Source organism: Alexandromys fortis, unplaced genomic scaffold, assembly GCF_014885135.2.
Source record: "Alexandromys fortis isolate MF-2015 unplaced genomic scaffold, M_Fortis_MF-2015_v1.1 scaffold_186, whole genome shotgun sequence".
In the NCBI taxonomy this organism is placed as follows: Eukaryota; Metazoa; Chordata; class Mammalia; order Rodentia; family Cricetidae; genus Alexandromys; species Alexandromys fortis.
The window spans coordinates 2950595-2968463 of NW_026068067.1; the positions used below are offsets into that span (position 1 = coordinate 2950595).

The 17869-nt window shown below is 50.6% G+C and overlaps 1 protein-coding gene and 1 long non-coding RNA gene across 3 annotated transcripts; one reads left to right on the forward strand and one right to left on the reverse strand.

The window, feature by feature from the left end:
- Positions 1-4394: 4394 nt before the first annotated feature.
- On the reverse strand, positions 4395-8201 carry Dnajb1 (DnaJ heat shock protein family (Hsp40) member B1). 2 transcript variants are annotated; one of them, XM_050120789.1, is made up of 3 exons: positions 7889-8201; positions 5863-6443; positions 4395-5671 (listed from the first exon to the last, which is right to left on the reverse strand). In XM_050120789.1, exons 1-3 carry the CDS (start codon positions 8097-8099, stop codon positions 5441-5443), a joined length of 1023 nt encoding a protein of 340 aa, XP_049976746.1. In that variant the 5' UTR covers positions 8100-8201; the 3' UTR covers positions 4395-5440. The 2 variants fall into 2 exon arrangements, with proteins under 2 accessions (XP_049976746.1, XP_049976747.1); XM_050120790.1 differs by lacking the exon at positions 7889-8201 and adding an exon at positions 7631-7853.
- Positions 8202-8312: 111 nt separating this feature from the next.
- On the forward strand, positions 8313-12275 carry LOC126487785 (uncharacterized). The gene is made up of 2 exons (XR_007588493.1): positions 8313-8620; positions 9731-12275. It is a non-coding gene; the product is annotated as an uncharacterized lncRNA (long non-coding RNA).
- Positions 12276-17869: the final 5594 nt, after the last annotated feature.

Below are 17869 nucleotides of genomic sequence, written 5' to 3' on the forward strand. Positions count from 1 at the left end.
TTTTTTTGGTTTTTGGAGACAGGGTTTCTCTGTGGCTTTGGAGCCTGTCCTGGAACTAGCTCTGTAGACCAGGCTGGTCTCGAACTCACAGAGATCGGCCTGCCTCTGCCTCCCGAGTGCTGGGATTAAAGGCGTGCGCCACCACTGCTCATCTACTCCCACCTGACCATCGGCCCCAGTTGTTTGACCTTGGAACAGGCCCCCAGACCTAATATAACTGACTCAAAGATGGAAGTACCTTTCAGGCCATGGAACCCAGCACGTAGGCAGCATTTCCTGCCAAAATGAGAACAGAGATCCAATCCATCAGAGTCCATAGTTCTGGGAAAGCCCCTGAGTGCACTCACCTTGCTTTCTAGCTTCTGTAGTCCTGCTTCTGGCTAAGGGCTCTTGTCAATTGAGATGTGTCAACTTAAGGTGTGGTTTTTGCACTTAAAAGCCCACCCTGAGAAAGGCTTGTTGCATCAGGGACCCAAACACCCAGTAGCAGCCAGACGGCTAATAAAGACTTCCTATGGCCTTGAACCTGTGTCTGAGTAGTTTTCTCTGGTGGATACCTCACAAGATGGTCTCATTACGTAGCTAAGGGTGCCCTTGAATTCACATCCTTTATGCTTCTCAACACTGAGGGTTAGAATTCTGGGAGTTTTTCCCGAGGCATGTATGTGGTATGAGTGTTTGGAGGTGTGGGTGGATATAAAGGCCCCAAGCTAATGTTGTTCCCCCACCGCTCTCCACCAGGGGCTCTGACTAAACCCACAGCTCCCAGTTTTAGCTAGTATAGTAGCCAGTTTATTCTAGGTATCCGCTGGGATTAGAGGAGACCTGCCGTGGCCCCCAAACTTTGTGAGAGCTGGGGATCAGAACTCCAGTCCTCATGCCTGGTACCAAGTCCCTTACTGACCGAGCCAACCACCCAGCCCCAGAGTCCAGCTTATTACTTAAAATTGTTTTGTTATTTTCTTTCATGCGTAAGGGTGCAAGGTGAGTCTTCTCTAAGAAAGGCCTAGGAATTACCATCTCTTTTTCTCTCTTCTACCTTATAAACCTCTTGTGCAAATGTCTGACTCACCCTCAGCTGGTAGAACCTTTTATACTTAGGCTGCCTGCTGCACGCTGGGAATTTGATGGCTTGAAGCAATGACTGCTGTCCCTCTTCCTCCTTCATTTCCTATCAGCTAAGTCTTTTCAGACTAGCCAATAGGATAAAAGTGTGAGGGTGGACCCCAACCAATGGCGGAAAGACGCACTCATGTGAGGTTGGAGTAAAACCAAACGCATTTCCTGTCTCTTGGGAGCTGACCCTCTGGTCAACAGCAGCCCATCTTGGCCAGCTGTTGGCGTGGTGGAGGCCCCGAACTTTCGCACATTGGCTGTGTTACTTGCCTGGATGTGCGTGCACCATGGGCATGCCTGGTGCCCACTGAGGCTAGGTCATCGGATCTACCAGGCCTGTCACTAAGAACTACATCAGTTGTGAGCTACCACATGGGTGCTGAGAATCAAACCTGAGTCCTCCAGAAGAGCAGCTGGTGCTCTTAACCACTGAGCCATCTCTCCAGGGTTTCCTTGCCTTTTTAAAAGAACGTTTCCCTCTGTAGCCCTGGCTGGCCTGGATATGCAGACCAGGCTGGCCCCTACCTCCAGAGTGGTGGGAGTCAGGGATTTGTCATAATACCTAGCCATTTCTTCCATTTTTCAAGGATTACCGAGAGAACCAGAGAGGTGGAGTCACTTACCCAGCAACACACAGTAACAGAGTGCTGTAGCTGGGGTTGCCCAGCCTTGGTATCTATTTTCTGCTGCTTGTCTGATGGTGGCCAGAGGCGGCAAGGGAGTAGGCCTACTTTAGCTGTGGCATCTGCTTCGGCAGACCTCCACCGAGGTCAGCAATACACCTGGGTTTGGTTCCTGGGGCTTGGCAACAGCATTGAACCAGGACAGACTTGTCTGCCTTTGGAAAGGAGTCTGGGTGGAGTGGACACGCAATACTGTTTTGTGTCAGTGCCTGCCTGGTGTGTGTGCCATTTACATATCCGGGAACCCTTACAAACCTGAGAGAGAGTTACGTGTTTTTATACTTTTGCAGTACAGGGAATGGAACTCAGGTCCTTGTGCATGCTGGGCAAGCACCCTATTGCTAAGCTACACACTCAGTGGGTTTTTTTTTTTTCTTATGGGGGCTGGGTGTCTCACTAGTAGCTCTGGCTGTCCTGGAACTCACTATGTAGGCTGTTGGCCTCAAACCCAGAGCTCCTCCTGGCTCTGCCGGGTACTGGGATCAAAGGTGTGTGCTACTATGCCCAGGCCCTTTTACTTTTAAAGATTTTAAATTATGAGCATGCTGTCTGTGTGGGTTTGCATGCGAACACAGCTGCCCCCGAGGTCAGAGAGAGCCTTGGATCCCCTGCAAGGCACCTGACCTGGGTGCCGGAGACCAAACTTGGGTTTTCTACAGATTTATGACTCTTGACCACTGAGACACCTTTCCAGCCTGACTTGACTTTTTTTTTTTTTTTTGAGAAAGTGTCTCCATACCCAGTCCTTTTTTTTACTTTTTTGAGACAGGGTCTAGGTTTCCTAGGATGGTTCTGAGCAGTAGTTTACTGGTTAGGTGTAAGACAACATGCTCAGGAAGAGGTCCTATTATTATACCCATTTCACAGCCGAAACACTGGTATAATGAGGCTAGTTTCCTTGTCCAACATCATATAGCTTAGAATTTAGATCTGGAAGCAAGAATTCAACAACAGCCGTCCATTAACTGGATCTTTACAACCCTCCTCCCCAGTTAGAGCTAACGGGTATTTGGAGTGAGGCAGCTCTACTGCCTCGCTGTGCCACATGAAAGGGGAAAGCAAAGGCTAAAGAGCTAGAAGCGTTCTGTGCAGCACCTCAGGCCTGAGAATACATCGGGGGTGGATGAGCTTCACTGCCGGAGCCCTTTCCAGTTCCAGTGTGCTAATGGCAGCCAAGAAGTGAAACCGAAAACTTAGAAATTAGACTTACATAAACATAGGCATGGTTTCCGTGTAAGAGCGCTTTGCCTGCATGTGTTAGGTGTATCCTGTGCATGTTTAATGCCTGAAGCCAGAAGAGGGTGTCATACCCTGCAACAGCAGTTCCAAGTGGAGGCAACTACCCAGCAGCCTATACAAGAGCAAGTCTGTTAACTACTGAGCCCTCACAGGCACGCTCTGGAGGGTTTCTAAAGAATCTCCTACTTCCCAGGTTGCGGGCCACGCTCTGAGTTTGTAAAATGGTATGTCTGTGGACATTGTTTTGTGGGCATAACACTTCCCTACCAAGTTCACAGGGACTTGCTGCAGAAGCTGACCACAGGAAGGTCTCCGGGTGTCATTCTTGGACGGTCTGCAGCCATGGGCTTGTAGTAGCTGAGTACCTGGTGAGAACCAGGCAATTGGTACTCACAATAAAGATATTCTGGGATTCTCTCTGGCTTCTGAGTTGGGCTAAGCTGTCTTGGTGTTGAGGAAGAGCCACTCCTATGTAAATTTGCATAGGCTGGACCAATACTCTTATCATGGCCTAGCCACACTCCCAACTCTTTGTAACCCACGCTGGCTCAGTCCTCTCAGAGCTGTTACAGATTGTGTGCCACTACACCTGGCTTTTTTTTTTTTTTTGGATTTTTCCAGACAGGATTTCTCCAGTAGCTTTTTTGGTTCCTGTCCTGGAACTAGCTCTTGTAGACTGGACCAGGCTGGCCTTGAACTCACAGAGCCTCTTGAGTGCTGGGATTAAAGGCTTGCGCCACCGCCCACCACTGCCTGGCTACACCTGGCTCTTGGATGGACTTTTTATGCAATGTCAATTTTTTTTAATGAGTCTTACTTCTGAGCAGTTTGCAGCCTGGTCTATGGCTGTATTCAGCTTAGAGAATAAAAGCCTGGATTCCGTTACCAGCACCACCAGAACACAGACCCAGGACATCCCTTAAACCTAGGTCCTATTCGCCTTATAATCAACAGCTCTCTAAAGCAATCTAAGTTCCTAGCATATCCACAAGAGCATTAGGGTAGGGAGTGTGTTTCTCACTTTTCCCCAGGGCAGAACAGACCCTGGGCCAGCTCTAAGCAGCTAGCCTAGCCTCCTAGCTCTGGTCTAGCTAGGTCTACCTAGTTGGCAGTGGGGATTCGGGCAGATGGTATTTTAATCCTTAGCCCTGGTGGTTGGTTACTAGGTCCCCAGATGTGGCCAGGAGCCTTGCAAGGCAGAAAGGGTGTTCGGGGAAGGCCTGTCCTAGCCCAGCCTTCACCACAGTGATGCTGGGGTTCAGAATGGGGAAGCCTATGTGTCCCAGGAAGGGAAACTCTCACCATGCCGCCCTCCCCCCAGCAAAGCCCTCAAACAGAGTCGAAGGACTGCTCCCCTGAGGTTTAGCATCAGTCTTTAATGCTGTCACACTGCATAATGACAAGTCACACACTTTGGTCTCGTGTTCGTAGTGGCAACTTACAATGAGTCAAATGTCAGAGCACCGGGCTAGCTTCAAAGAACAGACACCTTCACTCCCAGGTCTGCTTCCATCACAGCCCTGGACAGCAGTAGTTGACAGGGACTGCGTTCATCTGAGTGCACACCAGCTTCGAATGGAATTATAAAAACATATTTACAGACGTTCCACAGTGCTCCTTTCATCAGAAGCAAAGACCCTTTTATATAAAGGGATTATATTTTGGGCTGTGCAAAATTCAAAAGGAATGTATCCTTTTGAGAGTTCAGAGTCCATTACACACACAAAAAAAAAATCACCTGGGTCTCTGAAGTCCCAGGTATGGCCAAGGACTACCTTTGGGCCGACAAACACCGTGACATAAGCCAACCAGCTGACTTCAACAGAGCCAGAAGTCCAGGAATTTCCTGGTCGTTCAAGTCTCAAACCTGGAGGAGGTGGCAGTGAGACTTGCCCACCTGAGGCTGGCCCTGTCACCAGGTATTGCTTGTGATGCTGGCCTGGCAGTCCTATTTAATTGCTCTCAATTTGAGATGGCCAAGACAAGACGGGATTCTTCTGGGGAGAAACAAGGCTTGGGACAAATACAGACGAAAACAAGAACCTCTCACACAGTGGAGACTGACCAGTGCACAGGGTCTGGCACCCGAGATGGCAGCCAGAAACTAAAGGACAGCAGAGGGGTGAGTCCAGTCGCAGGCCTGCCTTATACCCTCGGGCAGGAGCTGGGGTGCAGAGGGTGGCTCCATTCCAGGAGGGCTGCTGTTCCCACCGCCTGCCTATTGCTCAAAAAATCACTGTAGTCTAGTGCGCGACTTTGAAAGATTGTAATATATTCTGTGGAAAACATTCGGCAGAGCAGAAGCCCTCCCTGGGCCCTCCCGCAGTATGCAACCAGTGAACGGTCTGGAAATCTGCAGTTCTGGAAAAGTCCCTGCTCAGTCCTCGGGGGAGTGCAGGCGGCTAGATGGGAAGAGCCTGCTCCAGGACGGTTCTGGATGTCAGGGGAATCCTTTCTGGGAAGATGACTTCAAACTCGATAACAAGGTCCCCACGTTTTTCAGGTGTTTTGGGGAGAGGCAGGCCTTCTCCAGGAACTTTCCGCCGCATTCCAGGCCTGATGACGTCTTTGAATACAACAGGGATGGTCCTGCCGTCCAGAGTGGGAACGTTCACAGTGCAACCACAGAGAGCCTAGGGATGCAAAAGGACCGTGTCAAATGGGAGCTGGCTTAGGACGCTTGACTCCTCCAGGCCACCAGACCATGCAGCTGAGCACCCACTCCACATCTACCCATGCCGTTGGCACAGAAGAGCCTCAGCCAGCCTCCCCACTGCTCCCCCCAGTAGTCACCTCTCACGATTCCTCCCACCTGGTACCTTACCTCCCGAAGGCTAATCCTGGCTGGATAGATGACATCGGAACCATCTCTCTTGAAGATATTGTGTGGCTTGTCCTTTAAAACAAAGACAATGTCAGCTGGAATGTTGTTGGAGGTCTGGTCCCCTTCCTTGGGAAATGTGATTTTGGTCCCTTCTTTCCAGCCCCTCTTCACTTCGATGGTCAGGATCTTATCTTCATTTCGAATGCTCTTTCCATCAGGGTTCAGTCGCTTGTGGGAGATTTTCATTTTCTTGGTACAGCCGCTGTAGATCTCTTCAAGGGAGACCCGGAGGTCATGGGTGACTGGGGGATCTTGCTTCTTTCGGGAGGGCTCTTGGGCAGGGCGGGTGCGTCCAAAGTTCACATTGGTGAAGCCACCCATACCCATGGGAAAGGCAGAGAACGGATCATCGATGTCCATGCCTTCCTCCCCGTTGCGCTGCCCGAAAAAGGTATCAAAGGGGTTTCTGCCACCGAAGAACTCAGCAAACATGGCATGAGGGTCTCCATGGAATGTGTAGCTGAAAGAGGTACCATTAGCACCACCGCTGTTACCAACACTGGGGCCACCACCCTTTAGGCCTGGAAAACAAAATCACAAGTCAGAGTTACTGTAGAAGAGTCAAGGCCTTTGCTTTCCATTTCCAGCACTGCAATAAATCAACACATTTACAAAACATAAAACCCTTAAAATAGTCCGGCAGTGGTGGCACACGCCTTTAACGCCAGCACTTGGGAGGCAGAGGCAGGTTGGTCTCTCAATGCCAGCTTGGGCTACGTACAGAGCAAGTTCCATAGCTCCTGGGAAACCCTGTCTCGAAAAGCAAACAAACAAACAAACAAACAAAACCCCCAGCAAAACAAACCCTTAAAATAAAAAGCTTGGCATGGTGCTGAATGCCTGAACCCCACCCAGAACTCTGAAGACAGAAGCAGGTTGGTCTCTGCAAGTTGAAGACCAGCCAGGGCTCCAACATGAGAAGCTGGAGATGGCTCAGAAATTAAGAGCACTTGCTCCCCTGGCAGAGGAACCATGTTTGGTTACAACTCCCACATGGCAGCAGACAGCCGAATAACTCCAGTTCCAGGGGATTCAACACCCTCTTCTCTTGAAGCATGTGCATACATATATGCAAACACTCTGTCAGAAGTAAAAATAAATTAAAAATAAATAAAAGCCTGAACAGTGAGATCTTGTGACTGTCATGCTACAGCACTTGAACTTGCTGAGTAGTCCAGGTTAGCCTTAGGCAATCCTTCTGACTCAGCCTGTCCCCAGAGCTGGGAATGTCACTGTTCTTTTGGAAACAGTAGTTCATTTTGTGGCCCAGATCTGCGGCAAATTCACAAAATGCTTCAGTCTCCAAAGTAGTAGGGGTGTGAGCTCCCACACCAGGCTCAACAAGTTTTGCTTTTAGTATTTTTTTTTTTTAAAAAGCCCCGGTAACCGTAGTGGAAGGGGAAATATATATATCTTAAAGCTTGTTCCAGCTAGGTAAAAGCCAGTGTCAAGTCTTTAACTGCTAATGGCAGCAGGAGCAGGAAACATCACTCCCTTTTTCTCCGTGACAATTCGGCAGTAAGGCCTCCAATTGTCGGTGCCACCACGTCTACCTGACTGCCCCATCCTCCCAGTCACGCTGTAACACCTACAGACAAGTTCCTACGCACTGCAACCGGAAAAGACTCAACTCTGGGTTAAGCACTGAGCTTGCGGGCTACCGGGGCGAGGGAAACAAAACACTCGGGCAATTTTCAGATTCTCATACCCTGGCGATCGCCGCCCTTCGTCTGCAGCGTTCCGGCCCTGTGCGGGCGGCCCGGCCGGGAGGGGCTGCGGCAGACGTGCTAGAAGCTTCTGTGCGAGCGGCGCGCCCAAAGCTCCTCCTCCCGGCTGAGGCCGCCGATCAGAGGGCGGAGACAGTACGGCCGCCGGATCGCCGGGCCGAGGCCTCTGCGAGGACCCGGGTGCCTCGGTTTCCCCGCCTGTCAAACGGCGGGTCACCCCCGGCCGCGTGCATGCGTACCTTCCTCTCCGTAGCGGTCGAAAATCTCGCGCTTGCGCGGGTCGCTGAGCACGTCGTAGGCCTCGGCGATCTCCTTGAACTTCTCCTCGGCGCCGGGCTCCTTGTTCTTGTCGGGGTGGTAGCGCAGCGCCTGGCGGCGGTAGGCTCGCTTGATCTCGTCGTCGGACGCGCCGCGGGCCAAGCCCAGCGTCTGGTAATAGTCCTTGCCCATGGCCACCGCCGCCCAGCTGTCGCCGCCTCCGGCTCCGCAGCTGCCCCGTCCCGGACTCTATATACCCGTCCGGCGGAAGCTTCCAGATCCCGCCAGCCCTCCAGAACCTTCCGCCCCTCCCGGCGCGCTGCGCCACTCCGGCCAATCGCTGCTGCCCGCTTCGTGACGTTGCACATCCGGGGTGGGACCCGGCTGCCAACGGCCTTCCGCGCGGGGCCACGCCCCTCCCCGCTCTACCCTGGTTAACACCTCCCCGGGGTGCGCGCGCCCGCCCGCGCCTGAGGTCCCGCCTCCGCGGTGGAGACAGCCAATCGCGGCCCGCTCTCACTGCGCACCGGTGACGGCGCGAGGGAAGGGGCGGGGCTACGGAGGCCGGTCGCTCCGGGCGGCCGCACCCTCGCTCTAGGTGCGGAGCAGGGCGGTCCCGCCCGGTGACTTGTAGCTACCTGACCCGAACCTCCAAGCACGCACCCCGCCCTCTTCTGCCGCTGGCTCCGTCCAGGCCGTTACTGTAAAGCGAGGTGAGGCCGGTCTGGCGAGGGATCGCCCCAGTCCGGCTGCCACTCAGGCTTTTCTTCCTGCTGATTCCTCTTGGGATTATCTGGGTTCTTGGCGTCCGTGGTAAATGTCACTTCCTTTGCTGTAAATTTACCACCAGGCAGAGGTTGGATCTTGCTTTGTGGGTTTGCATCTCTTTCAAGATCCACTAGGTGCTTCCTAACTATTTCAGGTGTTTGACGTGGGTGCTTTTCCGCTTTGGGGGAACAGAATACCTCTGTTACTTGAATCTGTAGGTTTCTTAAACCTGGGATGATGGAAGTCAAGGATACAGCCAAGTGCGGAAGGGGAAGGAGCTTCTGAAACTGCCAGGTTTAGAGAAGCTGGAGTAGTCGGTGGTAGTTACTGCAGGCAGAGGAGCTTGGAAGTCAGAGCATGAAAGCATGACTTTGGTTTTTCGAGACAGGGTTTCTCTGTAGCTTTGGTGCCTATCCCGGAACTAGCTCTTGTAGACCAGACTGGCCTCGAACTCCCAGAGTCCGCCTGCCTCTGCCTCCCTAGTGCAGGGATTAAAGGCGTGTGCCACCAGCTCCCGGCTCACGAAAGCATGACTTTATTGCAGCCAGAGAGTAGGTCTCCTTTCAGTTCGCAGCATTTCCTGTGTGACCTTGGGCTGGTTAAGTAACCAATCTGGCCTCACCCGTAAAATGGGAAGGGCCGCTGTATGTGGGAAGCTGACTTCATTTGGCATCAGTGAAAGTCCTCAAGACAGACAGACCAAGGACAAAGGAATGGCCGATCTTGTTTAGTGGACGACGCTGACGCCTCCTCTCTGGCACCTGGCAGCATAAGAGGCTCTGTTGATTGTTGCCCTGCGCAGCCTGAGACCCCTGAGAAAGATGACCCTAGCCTTCCCTTGATGGTTGTTGATCAGGGTGTGTGTGTTCCGGTTTTCCTCGCCACACTGACCCCAAGAGAACTGAAAAGGACTCTACCTAAAACACAGTTGAGCCTCCGACGCCAAGAGACTGGGGACTAGGGAACCCACTAGCTCAGCAGAGGGTGTCCTGAACCAATCACTTGGAGAGAAATAACAAGAGGTCTGGTACAGTGGCACCTTGTTTTAATTCCAGCTCCAGGAAGCTGCCACAGGAGGAGCCCTGTGTGGGGTCTGCCTGGCCTCCAGAGTGAGACCTTGCCTCAGAATAGATGAGTGGAAATAGGCGTGCATGAGGAACAGGAGGAGCGGTCCTAGCGGGAAAGCACCCAGCATGAGGGACTCTTCAAATTTCGAGTATGGCTTTAATGGAGACGTGCAGGGGTACCTCTTGTGGGCTTGTCTGGGTTTCATTAAGGTTTTTTGCTATCTGGGAGAGTTCAATCTTGTCTGCCCTATTGTGCAAAGGAAATGTTTGTTTGGGGACAACCTCAAGGTTGGAAATGTCCCACTCTTTAAGTAGTGATGGGCAGAGTCACGAGGGGTATTTTAGTTACTATTGTGATTGCTACTTTTTTTTTGTTTTTTTTCGAGACAGGGTTTCTCTGGTTTTGGAGCCTGTCCTGGAACTAGCTCTTGTAGACCAGACTGGTCTCAAACTCACAAGAGCCTCGCCTCCCTAGTGCTGGGATTAAAGGCCTGCTACTGTTTTTTAAGCAAGGTCTGAACCTCTAGCTCAGTACCCCAGACTGGCCTTGAACTTGTGATTGTCCCTAACTGCAGATCTCCTAACTGCAGAGCTGGCAAGCACCACCACGCTAGCAGGAAGGTCCAGTGGCTTAAAAACAGGTGTGGAAAACAAACAAACACTGCCTTCAGCTGGGGCTGAAGGGTCTCAGTGCAAGTTCAAGGACAGCCAAGGCTGTTAAACAAATAAACAAACAAAACCAAGGTGGACTGCTCCTGAGGAGTGGCTCCCTCAGTCCTCGGGCCTTCCTGTACTCACTTAAACCTGTGCATCCTATAACCTGCCCTCCTCCTCTGTGTTCAGCAAATGTACACATACATGAAGTTGTGTTTGCATTTACTGTGTGTGAACCTGGTTTGGTGCCCATGTGGAGGTCAGAGAACAGCTTCTGGGAGTCAGTTCCTTCCAACATGTATGTCCCAGAGATTGGATTTAGACTTTAAGGCTTGGCAGCATGGGCCTTTATCTGCTGAACTGTCTTGCTGACCCCTAGACACAAAATATTTTTTTTTTGTTTTTTTTTTGACACTTCTTGCCATGTAGCCTTAGCTGGCCTGGAACTCAAGCTCTGCCTGCCCCTGAATACTGGGGTTAAAAGTGTGCTCAGCCTCACCAGCCTCAGACCCTTAGCCAGGAGCAAAACAGTATGTTTGGACTGAGCTGTCTAAAGTCAAGGCCTGCATCCTGGGAGTAGGTCTATACTGGCTCAGGGAAGGCGGAGTCAAATGTGCTGTGGAATAATCCTTTTTTTTTTTAATTTTTTAAATTTATTTTATTATGTATACAATATTCTGTCTGCATGTATGCCTGTAGTCCAGAAGAGGGCACCAGACCTCATTACAGATGGTTGTGTTCCACCATGTGGGTTGCTGGGAATTGAACTCAGGACCTTTGGAAGAGCAGGCAATGCTCTTAACCACTGAGCCATCTCTCCAGCCCCTGGAATAATACTTGTGCACACTGTGAAGATGCATTGCTCTCGTTATTAATAAGCTGATTGGCTGATGGTTAGGCAGGATTTGGGGGGCAGAGAGAACGCTGAGAAGAGGCTGAGAAGAGGAGGGACAAAGTCTCGGGAGTCACAAAGAGATTCCTTGAGACTCAGCGCACAGGATGGGAAGTGCGCAGAGGAGGTAAATGAGCCTGGGGGCAGGCAGCACATAGATGCATAGAAACGTTAATTTACCATCTCAGAGCTGCCCAGGCCACACACAGAGTAAAGCCTGGAAGAGCTTGCTGGACTGAGCCCTTACACGGGGCACTGGTGTGTGATGTGGCTCAAATGTTGATAAAGCATTAAAGAATTTTGCTATTGCTAGGTGGTGGTGGTACGCACCTATAATCCCATCACTCTGGAGGCAGAGGCAGGTGGATCTCTGTGAGTTTGAGGCCTCTCTGGTCTAGGATAGCCAGAACTACGCAAAGAAACCCTGTCTCTTAAAACAAATGCAAAACAAAATTTACTATTGCTCTTTTCAACTCCTTACCTGTTGAAAAACATGGCAGCTCCATTAACCAGCACCACCATTGCTAGGTGCAAGTCTGCGATAAAGAGTTATGTCCAAATGGGCTGTGGTGGCACATAGCTTTGATTCTAGCACCAAAGAGGCTGAAACAGGAGGATGTCTAATTCCAGGGCAGCCTGGATACATTACAAGATACTGCGTCAGAAAAAAGAAGCCAAGGAAGACACAAAACAGATGCTCAGTGTCCAAAGACGGCAGAACAGACAGCCGGAAGGAGTCTTGCCAGCAAGGCAGAGGACCTGCATCTGATCGTCGGAACTCACGTGGCAGAAGAAAAGAACTGGGTCCCTGAAGTTGTTCTCTCATCCCCATGCAAACTGTGACGTGTGTACCTCTCCCACGTGCACACAAAGGAAGTGTAATTTTACACTTTTGGTTGTGAGCCTTGCCTTTAAAGGCTGAGCCATCTTTCCATCCCAGTAAGTATAATTTTAAAAAGTTGAATAAACTTAAGTTTGTGTAACAAACGGTGTTTGATTTTTCCTGAGGCTTTCTGGATAGTTAGCAACTGGAACTTGAACGTCCTTCAGTGGTTTAGTGGCTGTACAAGTGATCCATGCGTACAATGGAACGTGATCCAGCCATAAAAAGAAAAGAGCCGTGAATACAGGAAACAGTGCCAGCGCACTTCACAGGCTTGTGTCAGTGAAAGAAGCCGGGCTCAAAGGGCTGTGTGCTGCTTTTTTCTATGACCTTCCAGAAAACACTGAAGTATGTGAGTAGATCAGCAGTTGCTAGGGACTGGGGAACTGCCGCAGATAGGGGACACGGGAATTCTTTGAGGATGAAATTTTCCATTATTTTTAAAGATTTAAATTTTGTTTTATTTCCAGACAGGGTTTCTCTGTGTAGCCATAGCTGTCCTGGAACTCGCTCTATAGATCACACTGGCTTCCAACTCACTGAGATCCGCCTGCCTCTGCCTCCCAAGTGCTGGGATCAAAGGCCTGTGCCACCACCACCACCCGTCTTGTGTTGTTCTTTTCTTTTCTCTCTTTTTTCCTTCCTTTCCTTTTTCTTTTCTGTTTCTTTCCTTCTTTTGCTAAGGTATAGCTACAAAGCCTAGGCTGTCTTTGAACTTAGGATCTTACAGGAGTTACAGGTGAGTGGGATGGGTGGGGCTAGGCAGTCTGTCAGAGCTCTTGCCACAGCAGAAAGCATCTAAACAGCTCTAACACGTCAAAACCTGGCTCCACAGCCTCCCTCGGACAGCTCTGTGCCAGGGTCACACTCTGAGACAATGAGATGGGGCAGTCCCAGGAAGCTCACCACCTACCTTATCCTGAGTGGGAAGTACCAGGGCACTGTGAGAGCTGTCTACTGAAGCCAGATCCTCGCCATCCAAATGACCTCACAGTCTCCAAAACTCAAGGTAGAGGAGTCCCTGGTCCTCCGCCTCAGCAGATCCTGGCACTGCTCTGCTACTTGCAGTCAGCGGGTGATGATGGGTGTACTACCACCGTCCGTCACTAGGGATGAATCAGCTCTGTGCTAGGTATGCCAGGGCGCAGCTGGAAGCTCTGTCTCCAGACAGGCCCTGACAAAGCTGCCGCACAGTGACAGGCTTGAACAGAGTGGCCATTCTTCATTCAGGGCTGGACCTATTGTCTGCTATGGCCTGGTTACGCGAAGTCAGGTGAGGCTGCCCAGGGATCCCCAGCAACACCCTTCCAAAGCAGGAACCTTGCCAGTCTAGTCACTTAAGAGGCGGAGGCTTGAGGAGCGAAGTCTAGGGATTACCTAGACCTTGCTTCAAGATTCTCCTTCAGAGAGCCCAAACGAGGTGGAGAGATGGCTCAGTGCTTAAAAGCGTATACTGTTCTCAAAGAGCTCTCAGCATTCCTGCTGGCTGGGTCACAGGCACTGACTCACCTTGGTCCTGCCCTGCTCCCCGTCATCAGGGAACTAATTACCTTTAAGGACTTCTTAGCCTTCTAGCTCTGTTAACTGAAACAGGAAGAGACTGTCTAGTTTCTGATGTTCCCCTTCCTCTATTGAGCTAGTCCCCTCTGCCTCAAGATTGTGGCATCAGAAATCAAATCCAAAGCCTTTCACTGGAAGGACACTGTCACTGATTTTCTTGTTTTTTCTTTTTGGGGAGACTATGATCTGGCTACATAGCCCAGGCTGGCCTTGAACTTACAACCTTCCTGTTTCAATCTCTTGACTACTTGGAATTTGGGCTAGTGTTGTGTGTGTGTGTGTGTGTGTGTGTGTGTACACTCATGTGCACACACTTTTTAACAGAACACCTCAGGTGTTCTGGAGCTGGCCTCATTTTTTTCCCCAAATTAAAGTACAGGGGCCTGTTAAGAGCACTTGCCGGTCTTAACAGAAGACCCAGATTCAATTCCCAGGACCTACATGGTGGCCCACAATCATTGGTAAGCCCAGTTTATGGAATCCCAACAGGCACGTATGTGGTGTACATACATGCATACAGCCTAAACACGTAAGATTAATCTAGAAACTGTTGTAAAAAGTCTCATTACATCATTTTCCTCCTTCCTCTCTCCCTTTCAGTACCTCACATATCCATCTATCTCTTCTCAATTTCATGGTCTCTTTCTTTACTTATTGTTACAACCCACTGGGTTCGCTTTTCTTCTTCTTCTTCTTCTTCTTCTTCTTCTTCTTCTTCTTCTTCTTCTTCTTCTTCTTCTTCTTCTTCTTCTTCTCCTCCTCCTCCTCCTCCTCCTCCTCCTCCTCCTCCTCCTCCTCCTCCTCCTCTTCCTCCTCCTCCTCCTTTTTTTTATTTTGAGATTATTTTATATTTGTAGCTTTGGAGCCTGTCCTGGGATTTGCTCTATAGTCCACGAGGGCCTCAAACTCACAGAGATTCCCCTGCCTCTGCCTCCCGAGTGCTAGGATTAAATGAGTGTGTTATCACTGCCTGGCTCTTTTTGTTTTCTTTTTTTTGAGACAGGGTTTCTTTGTGTAGCCTTGGCTGTCCTAGAACTCCCTCTGTGGACCGGGCTGACCTTGAGCTCATAGAGATCAACCTTCCTCTGCTTCGAGTGTTTGGATTTGAGGTGTGTGCCCCCGCTGCTTGGTCATTTTTTTTTTAACAGGCTTAATTCACTTCATTTTTCTTGTATGAAAACCCTTATGTGGTGGCCACAGCTGGAGCCTGGGTCCTCTGAGCAGAAGCTCTGGTGTGGGTTTTCACAAGATGGTCAGTGAATTCCTGATAAGGAGACTTGGTGAACACAATCTCTATCCAGAGGTCAGGGGTCAAGTAGCTGTACATCTTGGAGATGGTATCAAAGGTGACCCTGGCAAAGTTGCCCAGGGTGCCAGTGCCACCCCTGGCTGATGTGCAGTAGTCATCAATACCAGCCATCATTAGCAGCTTCTGGGGCACAGAACCAGAGACTGCCAGTGCCTCTGGGGACGGAGTGAGAAGCACCAACACAGAGCCATTGTGGCCTGTCACTTTGTGTGGCTTGCCAGTCTTGTTCCCCCAAGTGGTCTCTCCACACAGGGACAATGGAAAGGTTGGCCAGGATGATGGCCTCTCTAATGGCCGTGCTATCTCCTTGGAGCACAAAACCTGCATGATCATTGTAGTCCTTGAAAGCAACAGAAGCCTTGAACCTGGACCTCTGACCAGCCTGAGTCTGCTTCTGTACTGGTGTGAGCTTTAAACCCTCCTTCTCTAGGGATGTGCCCAGGAAAACTCAATAATCTCAGATTCCTTGATGAGCAGGGAGAACAGGTAGATAGATCTTCGTGACCTTAGCCAGGTGGCCAAGCTTGGTGACAGGGATCCCTCCTTGTCTTCGCCTTTACCTCCGTGGGCCCATGACCACGACTGCTGCCGAGTTCTCTGAGGAAGCGACTGTGCCCTCCTAATCCTTGGTCCCGGGTCCTCTGATCCCTCCCGCTGCACCCGAGTGCCCTTTGGTGATTTCCCAAAGAAGACACCAGAGTCCCTTTACCTCTGTTCATATGTACATGATTTCCGGGCTGACCACTTAGTAGTGGATAATCAATTAGGGGACTCGTCCCTGGAGAAGACTAATTCTCTTTGAGTCTTTAGTTACCTGTAGTTCTTTGTCTAAAGGTGGGGGCCCTGTGAGATTTCCCTCTAACACATTAGCGTGTCTTTCTCCTGATGTCATTATTCAAGCCTTGCTTAGGCAGCCATATTACTGAGGGATCGTGGGTGTACCCTGTCGTTTCCCAGGATACACAACCACACAACAGACTTCCTGATCCTCCGACTCTTAGAATCTTTCATCCTCTCTCGATATGGGTGTTGTGCTTTAGATCTATCGGCTGGGTCTATGCACCCCAGGATCAGCTAGTTGCTTTCTGCATTTTGACCTGTTGTGGTTTTCTGTAGTGGCTTCTGTTTACCACACAGAGGGAATCTGCTGCTTTGGTGTGGAGGGAGAGCTACCCTTGTGTGTGGGTATAAATATAAAGACCTCGAATGCAGTTAGGAGTTATGCAGGTTAGTAAAGAGGTAATAGCAGGCTCTCTGCGATCTGTGATGTCACAAGCTACCTGGAGTCAGCTAGGTGTATGGTACCAGACGTGATTTCCCTCTCGCTAAGCAGGCTTTCAAGCCAATTAGACAGCTGTGATTTGTTTTGTTTTGTTTTGTTTTCCTGTTTTTTTCAAGATAAGTTTCTCTGAGTGACCTTCCGGGCTGTCCTGGAACTTGCTTTGTAAACCAGGCTGGCCTTGAACCGACTGAGATCCACCTGCCTCTGCCTCCCAAGTGCTGGGATTAAAGTGTGGCTAGACAGCTGTTGTTACTGCTAAGATATAAGTGCGCCTTTAGGGGCATCCTGGTCATTGTACTTCAAGGCTTCACAGCTGAGAATGGTTGCAGTGCCTATGTAACGTGTCAGAGCTGACAATGCCTGCCAGATTCTCCCAGCATCCCTCAGTCCTTACCTGTTACAGGGTGTAGCTGCCACACCCTGCCCTCTATTCTGAACTCTCCAGCCCAGGGGCTGGGCTGCACTTTACCCAGAGGCTCTTCCCTGTATAATCCAGACATTTTGGTTACCCACATCTTTTTGTACCTTTGGCCTCCTGGCTGCTGCACCTGGCACCCTCCCGACCTCTCTCCCCACATGTGAGTCCACTCTGGACTCTCACAGATGTCCCCAGCTCTGCCCACACTCTCCCTTTTACCTACAATAAACCTCCACTGTACCTAGGAGCAGTCATGTCCTTCCTTTCTTTTTTGTTTCTTTTTTCACTCAGGTTGCAGTATTGGTTTCTTCCTTCCCTTGGCAGCAGAGCACCTCCTGTTACTATGGAAGCTGATCCCCATAGCACCTCCTGTTACTATGGAAGCTGATCCCCATAGCACCTCCTGTTACTATGGAAGCTGGTCCTCAGGAAGGAGGCTCCCAGGTCCAGCCCAGCTCAGTCCCTCTAATCCTGTGTCTGAACTGCTCCGTGACTTCAGCATATCTAACAGCTGGGACAGCACAGGGCCACAGCAATTGCCTATGTTGTCTGGGAGTCGTGAAAAAGGGTTCTGCGCACAGACAGCTGACCCGAGCTGGGAGATCACCGACTCTGGACTGACAACTGGGGAGCCTGCATGTAACTGAACGTAGGCCCCCTGAATGTGGGTTATGTGGCTTGGTCTGTTTGTAGGGTCCCTGGAAGTGGGACCAGAATCTATTCCTGGTACATGGATGGGCTTCTTGGAGTCCATTCCCTGTGGTGGGGCAGGCGGGCTTGATCCTGCCTCAACTTGATTTGTCAGTCTTTGTTGACTCCCGTGGGAGGCCTTGTTCTCTTTGAGAAGTGGATGGCAGGGGTGGGGGGTGGAGGGAGGGAGAGGGAGATAGGGGAGTGCATAGGAAGGGAGGGAGGGAGAACTGTGGTTGGTATTTAAAATGAATAAAATTTTAAAATTAAGGAAAAGAGGTTTTCAGCCAGGCGATGGTGGCGCACACCTTTAATCCCAGCACTTGGGAGGCAGAGGCAGGCGGATCTCTGTGAGTTCGAGACCAGCCTGGTCTACAAGAGCTAGTTCCAGGACAGGCTCCAAAGCTACAGAGAAACCCTGTCTCGAAAAACCAAAAAA